At 35.5% G+C, this 10,535-nt stretch overlaps 1 protein-coding gene across 2 annotated transcripts; it reads right to left on the bottom strand.

Moving 5' to 3' along the window:
- Nucleotides 1-459: 459 nt before the first annotated feature.
- On the bottom strand, nucleotides 460-9,979 carry LOC117399622 (GATA-binding factor 6-B-like). 2 transcript variants are annotated; one of them, XM_033998913.3, is made up of 7 exons: nucleotides 9,874-9,979; nucleotides 7,606-8,506; nucleotides 4,973-5,139; nucleotides 4,013-4,138; nucleotides 3,616-3,703; nucleotides 3,428-3,531; nucleotides 460-2,024 (listed from the first exon to the last, which is right to left on the bottom strand). In XM_033998913.3, the coding sequence occupies exons 2-7, from the start codon at nucleotides 8,456-8,458 to the stop codon at nucleotides 1,857-1,859; spliced, it is 1,506 nt and encodes a 501-aa protein (XP_033854804.3). In that variant the 5' UTR covers nucleotides 8,459-8,506; nucleotides 9,874-9,979; the 3' UTR covers nucleotides 460-1,856. The 2 variants fall into 2 exon arrangements, with proteins under 2 accessions (XP_033854804.3, XP_058878046.1); XM_059022063.1 differs by lacking the exon at nucleotides 9,874-9,979 and adding an exon at nucleotides 9,307-9,788.
- Nucleotides 9,980-10,535: the final 556 nt, after the last annotated feature.

Genomic DNA, 10,535 nt, shown 5'->3' with positions numbered 1-10,535 from the left:
TACTGTATGAATTGACATTATCCCAAAACACTTTTTCTATTCTAATTAAATTTGGCCCAGTGGTGAACACATCAGTGTGATAATGACCTTTTACACAAGAGATTAGATAAAGGGGCATTCAGAACAGAAAATAGGAGGCATTTTTTTACACAGAGAATTGTGAGGGTCTGGAACCAACTCCCCAGTAATGTTGATGACACCCTGGGATCCTTCAAGAAGCTGCTTGATGAGATTCTGGGATCAATAAGCTACTAACAACCAGACGAGCAAGATGGGCTGAATGGCCTCCTCTCGTTTGTAAACTTTCTTATGTTCTTTCTTATGTTCTTATACTGGTATAAAATGTAACAAAAAAAGTAGATTTTGAATATAGAAATACATTTGCTGTACCAGAGTCTCTTTCTGAAACAAATGACTAACTATGAACAGAATATCTCTTCTTTTAAAAAATTACATAACTCCTTAAATCAGTTTTATTGAACAAATAACAATATGGCAAAGGCATCTCATCTAAACACAATATTATGTCATCCAACCTATACATACACCTAGTTTACATATTGTATCATAAAACTTGAAAGATACATAAGTCTTGGAGTATTTACTTATGTATCATTTAGGTAGTAAATTTTCAGCACTATTCCTTTCCAGAAAATATTACTGTAATGTTCTTTTACAAAAAAATCCATCAGTAAAAATTTCCTGAGTGAAATTTATTCTAAAAAGAGATTATTGGATTGAATTTGTTTTTTAAAACTAAGATTGGGACATCTTTTAAACCGTTGAAAATATCAACTGCTAATGATGCCTGGCAAACAATTTTAAATTAGATAAGTACCATTAAGATAAAATATTTGTTTACATTCATTGCAAAATAAATTGTTAAATCTGAAACATTTGATTTAACACTGATTGCTGCAACACAAATTGCACTTGAACATATGGAAGTCAAGGACTTATCTGTTTGTTACCCTGTTTAAAACCATGACATCTCAATCAGACTACAATAGGAACTTTCAGAAAAAAAAGTAAAAGCAACGCTGTGCGGCTTCATTATAAATTAAATGTACTCCAAAGAACAATAATCACTAGGTATGCATAAATTAAAATGCAGCACATACTAAACTATTATGTTTTGCACTATTGGCACATGTTGTGTGTGTGTTTTCCTTATTGAAGCTAAAAAAGGAAGAAAAAAAGAAAAGAAAAATTAGGTAAAGAAATATTTCAGTTTTGATTGAGCTAATAACTTTGCATGTAGTGTTTTATTTTCCAGTTGCCAGCAAAGGCATGCAATGTATTGTACCATAGTGTTCTTGATTGTATTGGAAGAAAAGCTGATGAATCCAGTTAACCTCATCCGGTCAAATAGTGTTTAGCAACGTATGTAGTTAAATACAATGGCTGCAGTGGTTTCACTAGAGAATGTGGAACTCATTCTGAAAGTACCCATTGCAGATCAGATAATAACAACAATAATAATATTTTAAAAAGGCAGTGTGACTGGGCTTTAGAAACAGTTTTCTTTTTTTTTTTGTCTCTGGAAGAGCAACAAGCTTTAAAGATGGAACTTCTCCTCCGCCCGTCTGCCGAGTCTGTTTTTAGTCTTTCTGTTTTTAGATTCTTTCTGTTTTTAGATTCTTTCTGTTTTTAGATGCTTGCAGAGAACAAATATCAGGGAATAAAGTGGTTCTTTTAGTCCCGCACCTCTTCAAGCCCATGGGAAAATAAAAGAAAAACACTCCCATGTAACGTCCTGTCTCCTTGCTTCAGCAGTGTCGCTGCTTTGATGATACCGTTGCTGGATCACTGATGAAACATCTGGTGCTGGCATCAATCTTTATTTACGGGAAGGATCAGGCCAGTGCCAGAGCACACCACGTCTCCCCTCGGACCGAGGCTGTGACTTCAGCAGTGGAGGTCAGACTGACTCCCGCGTAGAGGCCCTCTTGACCTGAATACTTCAGTGCAGGGCTTCCAGTGTTGGTGCTATCTCCTTGGCCCGACATTGCTGAGGAATTGATCTACAAATGGCAAAAACAGATGTTTGCTTAATAAGCGTCCATTTCGTATTACTATTTCTTTTTTCATGAAATAACATTAATAAAGCTGTTATTATCCCTGTTCAAAGAATGAAATTCTCCAAACTGACATGCAAGTCAAAATGTAGGATGATGTTCAAGCCCTACAGACATGCTACCATTTGGATCGTTTTTTTAAACATTGATCTCCATTCACATATCTGTAAATCACTCAGTTAGTTGAAGAATTTGATTAATTTAGCTTTTTATTCCATCACAGGCTAAAACATGTTTCTAAACATTGAGAATAGTCCAAAACAAAAACATACTTAAAACTGTATTTAACAGCATGTGAATTAAAGTTTCCTCAAGATGGTCCAGTTAATTCTGCATGACATAACAGAACTGTCTTTTTTTTATTTTTTTTTACTAAAATTCTACCAGACCTTGCCATGAATGAACTTGCCATGTTGTTCTTTAAAATTACTCTAGTTTGTGGATTTTGTCATTTCATCATTTTTATTTTTAAAGAACTGTGAATAAATGCTGGCTGCATTGGTTTGAAAATATGTTTGTCCCTTTTTGGGAATCTCTTAAAAAACAACCAAATGCCATATGCCAAGGACTATAACTATACTTTCTGGAAACTAGCACACATAATGTGGACTTTGTGAATAAGGTCTTCCATAAACATTTTCAGAAAAAAAGGCTGATGCAAATGAATGAATATTTTATTATATGCATGAGTAAATCCATTTTACTCAGTGGAATACATTATTGTAATTCTAACTAAATAAAGACACACATCTGGTTTTACACTCCAGATAGATATTTAATATGACCCTACCCTTATCTCTAGTACAGAACTAAAACCTTTATCTTGAATATTGACTATTTGTATTTTTATCTCTAAATAACTGTATAGGTGTACATAAGAAAATGATAAAGTTAACCAATGTAGTTTGTAGCCTACTGTACACTTAGCTTACTCAATAAATTGGCTTATATGAGTCTACAAAACAGATTTAATAAACCGTGGTTTTATTTCGGAGACACTTGACACCCTCCTTTTTCTCTACAGTCAATAAAATAAATATAAAAATAACCCTAACCTTAATTATCAATATAAACTTCATTTGAAGAAGAATAAGAACATTTGGTTCAGTAGAAAAGTGTCCCAATTATAGGAGACATGATTTATTTCTCTCCCCTTGTGACCTCCTTGCTCCTCTACTGATTTATAGTCTTCCATGCTTATTTTAAATGTTTTATTACAGGTCACAAACAAGAGTTGCAGTTTTTTTTTTATTCATGTGACATTCTACTATAATGTGAAGCAAAGTTAATGAATATATATACATATTTGTGGTAAGATCTTTAACATAATTTTGCTACAGAGTTCTTACCCCTGACACTGGCACTTGTGCGGATGGAGATCCAGTCTTCGTACAGTCCTCAGAGTTCGATGAAGACGAGGAGGTTGGAGTCATGGGTACGGGATTGCTGCTGCCTGTGTGAATGGTCACTAAAGTTAGTACCAATTCATCTTTTAGTCTGACAGTATAATTACATACTTATAAACTGCAATAATTACCAGAGGGGGCCTTGGGTTTATTAAGGCTCTTGGGTTTTCTTTTCCTTGTCTGGATTCCTTCTTTCTTCATTGCAAGTGGCCTAGGTACCTACAAATGTCAATTATTATTATTATTATTATTATTATTATTATTATTATTATTATTATTTTCACCGTTCATCTCACACAGTGAGATTATTATTTTTTTAAGCAGCAACATAATATACTGTGTAAGCAAACTGGAAAGTTAGGCCAATATGTCTAAATTTTACCTAAAAACTGGGCTACCCTACATGTAAAAGTGATGCCAGAATAATACAATTTGGATACACATTCTAAAACTGCAAATGTAATAATAATAGCCATTTACTGAATTGTGTCAATTGGGTATCCTTGTACGACAGGGTTAAGTTCTTACCCCGTGCAATTTGGTGTAGAGTCCACAAGCATTACACACTGGTTCCCCTTCTGCATTCCTGCGCCACAATGTGGTAGTACTGGTGTGACAGTTTGCACAGGACAGGCCGATCCGCCTTGATGAAGACTGAAAACAATCAGCAAAAAAGTGTATATGTATTTGTATGTGTTTATCAGAGTGTGGTAAACTAAAATGCACACCTTAGAATTAAACAAAACGCTACACCAGCGACCAGACTGACGACCACATAACAGATCCTCACACCGAGGGGGGGGGGGGGGGGGGAGCGTAACGCTGAATTAAATGAAAAACAACAGGCTGTGTTTATTAATGAGAGGCTAAAACACAAAGTGCATACTGTGCAAACACTTTTTTTCCCTCGGTGTGGGGATCTGTTCTGTTACGTGTTACCTGTGTATTTATGGAGAATGGCGCACCTGTTCAATATGCCTGTTGGACATTGTTTTTAAAGCACAGTGAAAACTTTTTCTTTATTTAGCAGACACCTTTATCCAAGGCGATTTACAGAGACTGTAGACACCAAATTAGATTAGATAGAGTTGTTAAAACCCTCTTTTCAGTTAAAATAAAGTAAAATAAATTAAATCTGCATAATGTAGGTTGTTAAGTCTGTGTGTGTGTGTGTGTGTGTGTGTGTGTGTGTGTGTGTGTGTGTGTGTGTGTGTGTTTAATTAGAATCTAATTAATTAGAACTTCGAATCAGGTTCAAGTGGAAAACAAAAGTTTTTAAAAAATAACTACTCTTTACAGTTTTATATAGATATTTCTTTTTTTTTCTTTTTTTGTATTTTTTTTTTTATTTTGTTTTATTTATTCATTCAAAATGCCCTTACCCTAAGCTACGTGTAAATTGTGGTGGTTGGTGTAGTCTACAAATGATGGGTAGCAGCTATTAAAAAATGTAAATATTAACAAAAACATTATTCCATGAGAACCTACCATTCGTTTTTGTGGTTTAATAAGCGGTCTGCTGAGCCCGTTCATCTTGCTGTACAGCCCACACGCGTTACAGAGATAGTGCCCCGTGCCATCTCGTCTCCACAGGGGCGTAGAGATGGAGCCACAGTTAACACATTCTCTGCTCTCACCTAAATCATCCAGTATATCTGTCAAACAAGAAAAAAAATGTTTTCAATTGATAGTTAAAAATTACAAAATGTTCGATATATGCTCTAGTCAAATACATACTTTGTTTTTCACTGAATTAGATTTAGTGTATTTGCCCAGACCGCCCCACCCCCCACCCTTTTAACACATATACCCTTTTATATTTTAGAGTGACAGGACATAACAAAGTATGTCTATATGCTATAATTCGGACCCAAACCAAAATCTATTGACACTGTACTCTAATAACTGTCGAGAAAAATACTGAGGTTTTTTTTTTTTTTTTTTTAATTAGGCCTTTGCAAATCTTTTGGATCAGATACTACTTTTTCTGTGAACAGGAATTTTAAGCCGCATCCGATGACAATAAAATGGTATACAGAAGCTTTAATAATAAAATAATTATATTTCTGAAAACAGATTTCCTTGTGACAAGTCAGATGAAATGCGGCGGCAGTATATTCGTTCTTTTATTTTAGGATTTCGAGGAGAGAGGTCCCTTTTTGGCAATGCACTCTTTTGACTACAGTATTTCACATGTTCATAAAAAATATACAAAATTATTTTATTTTAAATTAAATAAAGTAGGCACATGTTTGTGTTATATATATATATATATATATATATATATATATATATATATATATATATATATATAAATAAATATTCTAATTGAAAGTAAGAAACTTCAAATTGAATACATAAATACTTTTAATACGCGAATTGACTAAACGTTGCAGTCATGTTGTTAAATTAAATAAAACAATCGTTAGGCATTAATTCCGTAATTTAATTTTAAAAAATGCTTTTTTTTCTTTTTATGTAACGTTTGTCCATGTGACTTTACTTTTTAGTAAACAAATAGTGTGTAAAACTAAATGAACAAACATGCCATGACAAAAAACAACGGTCTATGTATTTAGTCTGAAATCAGGCTAAATAAAGCTTGTAATTGTCATCGCCTTTTACTGAATTAAGCCTAGAAGTTTTATTAACAGTAGCCTAATACTGTATATGATCATGCTTTGAAGCAACTGCAAAAGCAATAAGGAATGTACCAATGTTCACGTTATAAAACATGTCAGAAAATCCATAGCTGGGGAGAAAATAGATGTTTGTTATCTTAATATATAACGAAGAAAGTTTGTCTGTCTGTCTGTTCCTTTATGCATTGGGACCCCGCAGGACCCAGTGCAACCAAACTTTGCATGGCCTCCTCTTTCATCCAGCTATGCTTGGATCCAAATTTTTGACCCCCGGGGTACTTTATTTAGTAACCCCTTTGCGTGATCACTAGCCATGTATCTCAAATTAAAGAAACCCACAAAACCGAAAAAAAATAAAATAAAAAGAACACAAATATAAAAAAAAAATTAAAATGTCAAAAACCAAAAAAAGAAAAAGTTAATAAAATGGATAGGGGTCCGAGCGCACGTGCGACACACAAGATCGGTAATTTATAGGAAACCATAAAGGCTACCGTTTCCAATTTGTCATGCATGAAATATTGAAATATTGAACTTCCCCGGGCAACGGCGGGTACTTCAGCAAGTAAATCATAAACGAATATATTGCTGTACACAATACATACATCGTGTATGCAAAGTGCTGTTATTGAGAACATCAAAATTCTCAGATCCCTGTGGCTTTATTTAAACTTTATTATCAATTGGTTCAAATACAATTTCACAATAAATATTCTAACAGATGGAACAAATACCTTAAACATATTACATCAGGTGGCATTGACAACTTTTCCATTCTAAATATAGTCCAATAAATTTATAGGTCCTATCAATTGCTGATATCACTATTTGGCTTATGAAAGTGAGTTTCAATAGTCGGAGATTATAATACATGTTAGAAAATGACAAAGGATTTCTGGTTTTTAATAATTAATTGTAAGTCTTATATGTAATGCTGGATTTCGCATGTGTGTGACGTACGTGTGCTAAGCAATGATGAAAGGAAATGGAAACCAAGCCCAGTAATTTTGTGAACAGTAGCCCAGTGTACAGCCACATTTTCAAACAAGTGTAGTCAAATAGCAATACAACAATTTTAACGTTTTAAAATAAATTGCTTTTATAAAATAAATTGCTTTTATTTTAAACCCAATTAAAATAACCCTTCTTGCAACTTCTAGTTCTCTCAGTAAACACCCCTTGGGTTGTGCGCTTGCTCAGAACAGAGCGTCTGTAATTTGAACGGAAAAGTGGCCTATCAAAACTAACATGCTTGTGTAACCAATTGCATTTCAGTAATTAACGTTTTCATAAAAGTTTTGCCAATTCATTTTAAAAGTAAATTATATTAGAAAATACTTGTTGTTACCAAATATCAAACTGGGATCATACTTCCAACATTTCAATAGTCCACATTATACATGTGTTTATCACTCTGTTGCAGTGTGATGTAACAATACATATTCTTATAGAAAAGGTTATCAATGTGAGTCTTCTTACCTCCATTTGGTGCTCGAATTGGTATCGGTGCCCCTCTGTTTTGTAAAGTATGGAGCATAGTGTTGTCAAAGGGTCCTGTTGGCCAGGCTGTTGTAAGTTGCGCTCCCACGTAAGGTGAATATGGGCTGGGGTAAGATCCATTTAGCGGTCTGGCCAGTGGACTGTACTGGTCTCTCCCGTTGACATTCAGAGTGTTACTGTAGTTGCCATCCCTGGATGCTCCGTTATTCACTGGCGGACTTGGAGAGTAGTGGAAACGGTTAGAGCCGTGGGGGCTACCCGTGCTGTAAGATGGGCTCTCTGAGGCAGGTTGTGACCACACAGAGTGGTTGCTGACCGCATGGCTTGGCTGTGAAGCCCCGCTCCCTTGCAGGTACGTGATTCCAGAGATCATGGGTCCAACCCTGGTTGTCGGTACGTAAACTGGAGAGGTTGATGTGGAGTGCATAAAGCTACTGGCAGACGAGTCGTATCCTGCTGGCCCCTGGGCCGCAGCCATGGCTAAGGTTTGGTACATGTCGCTGGGGTCAACCACTAAGCTCCCTTTGAAATTCCCACTGGAAATAATAAGCTTGTTGCCCTGGTCTAAATCCGTGAAGAGTGTTACGTCCTCCGAACTCGGTAGGCTGATGTGATGTCCCGAATGAACGTAGGAGTGTAGTGACCTGCCCTCTGTTGGCTGGTTTTCTTCAGTGTCAAGATTAGTAGCTGATGGTGACCTCAGCTCTTCTGATGCAGAAGCAGGTCTGTCTCTTCTGTCACTGCTAAGGTAATTGTGTTCAGCCGGCGAAGACCCTGGGCTGCGAGATGATAGCCGCTTAACCATGGACCAGTTAGATTCACTGAGGTCCATCCAGGTTCCGATCTAGAGTGAGGTTTATGAAAACTGAGAGGATAGCCCCTGTAAATAAGAACAAAGAACAAATATTTTGACAAACGAATAAAAAGAAAAAAAGGCGAGTTAATTGTAAGGCACCTCCATCAAAGAATAATAATGTGATCAGACAGCTAACAGTATTGTCTGCATTATGAAAGCGAACATTTGCATATCAACGATCTTCGTGTCTAGTTGGATACTTCCAACGAAAAAAAATGTTGATTCCAGTTTATTGAATGTGGCATTCGATCATCTTCAAGCGATACATGAATATCCAAATTGTCTCTTGTTTTTCTTAATAAAGTAATGGAAAAAAAATTAGCCGAAATTAAAGCTAATTAACACAACACCGAGTTGTCAGCGAACCTATGCAGTAGTTACGTAGTGAAATATGGCAGGCCTGTTTTCACGTTCAAATTTATTCCAAATACTACAATATTTATTAACGTTTTAAAATGGTGTGTGTGTGTGTGTGTGTGTGTGTGTATATATATATATATATATTTGGAGTAAATTTGAACTGAAAAAAAAAGTCAGATACTTAAAAGGTTCACATAACACACAGCTGTTATCGAGTAATTCTAAACGGCTTACAGTTCGAAAAAAAATATTCACTCCTCTATCTGTAAAAAATAAAAATAAATAAATAAATAAATAAATAAGAAAAAAATTAAGAAAACCTTAATTTTAAGAGCAAGCAATTTTGTCGATAGTTTCGAGGTTAAACCCGTCCACGGAAGCTTAACGGTTAGCCATTATTGAACATTTAGTTTCCCTTACTCAAACTTTTTTTTTTTTTTTTTTTACAATTAAGTCTGACATACCTTTCGGAGACATCAGTACCAGCCCACACCACTGCTTTTCTAAGGCCTCTCAAAGTACTGCTCACTTTCATTTTGAAATAGCGACAACTCGATTTCTGCATTAACTATACATGTCATCATTTTTTTACACATGTTTAACAAACGGGCTTCGTTTTGACAACCACTTGCACATTAAAATAAAATAAACCTATACACACAAATAGCAACAGCAGTATACAACATACAACAAGCAGACTTGTAAACCTAAAAGTAATTACGAAGTTCCTGGTGGCAAAGCTTTTAAGTTCCCCTGCTTGAAAGCTTCATCATAATTACAAAAAAACACACACACACACACACACACACGACGATTTAGATAGGAAACTAAATGTAATATGTCTTTGCTGCTATGAGATAACTGCTATAGATAAGACTCATAAAAGATAAGAGTAAAGGCAGGATAACCGTGACAAAACAATACCCCCAAATGATTGAGTCTTTTCAGTTGCTGATATTTTTAGAACATTAAAGGAGATGTTTCGGAGAGATTAAAAGAAATGTAAAAAAAAAAATCATAAACAGTCAGACCTGTTGGTGATGTGCCATTAGTCGCTGGTTGAAGTATTCCAACGTAGCTTGTAGCTGGCTTTTGAAGGAATAAAGTGTGGAAGGGTTGGTGGGGTTCTGATGTATGAGAGAGGAGGCGCCTCTCTCAGATCTGGAAGGAAACAGCAACCCTTATTTTGATTGGATTCAACGTGCTTTGAACAAACAGAAACACTCCATGGGGGTGCTAGCCCCAATACTCACGTTAAACGGGCAAAGATTTCGTTGCGTTTAATCATTTAGGGAAAGATTAATTGAGAAAAGTTGACCAGATCCTATATTTAAAAGTTACAAAACCAGAAAGGTTGAGAAACGTGCATATCAGAGAGAAGAGGGAAACATTAGAAATGCGAGGTGGATATAAGCCCCTGTGAAGTATTTACGGGACCATAAACACATATTAACACAACCTGGTGTGTTATATCACTGAAGCTGTAAAACTGCAACACAAATAAAAGAAATAGGCTCTAGATATACTGTTTATAATAAAGTTTAATATGTTACGGGGGGGGGGGGGGGGGGGGGGGGGGGCATCATTATTCCATCAAAGCGCGCGCGATATTACAAACAACGTTGGCATTATATTAATTTTAAATATCGCTTTTTAAATTATCCCATAGGTGATATACTTAACATTAAACTTT

Source organism: Acipenser ruthenus, chromosome 4 (assembly GCF_902713425.1).
Source record: "Acipenser ruthenus chromosome 4, fAciRut3.2 maternal haplotype, whole genome shotgun sequence".
In the NCBI taxonomy this organism is placed as follows: domain Eukaryota; kingdom Metazoa; phylum Chordata; class Actinopteri; order Acipenseriformes; family Acipenseridae; genus Acipenser; species Acipenser ruthenus.
The sequence above is the reverse complement of the archived record's forward strand: the minus strand, read 5'-3'. Positions and strand labels throughout refer to the sequence as shown.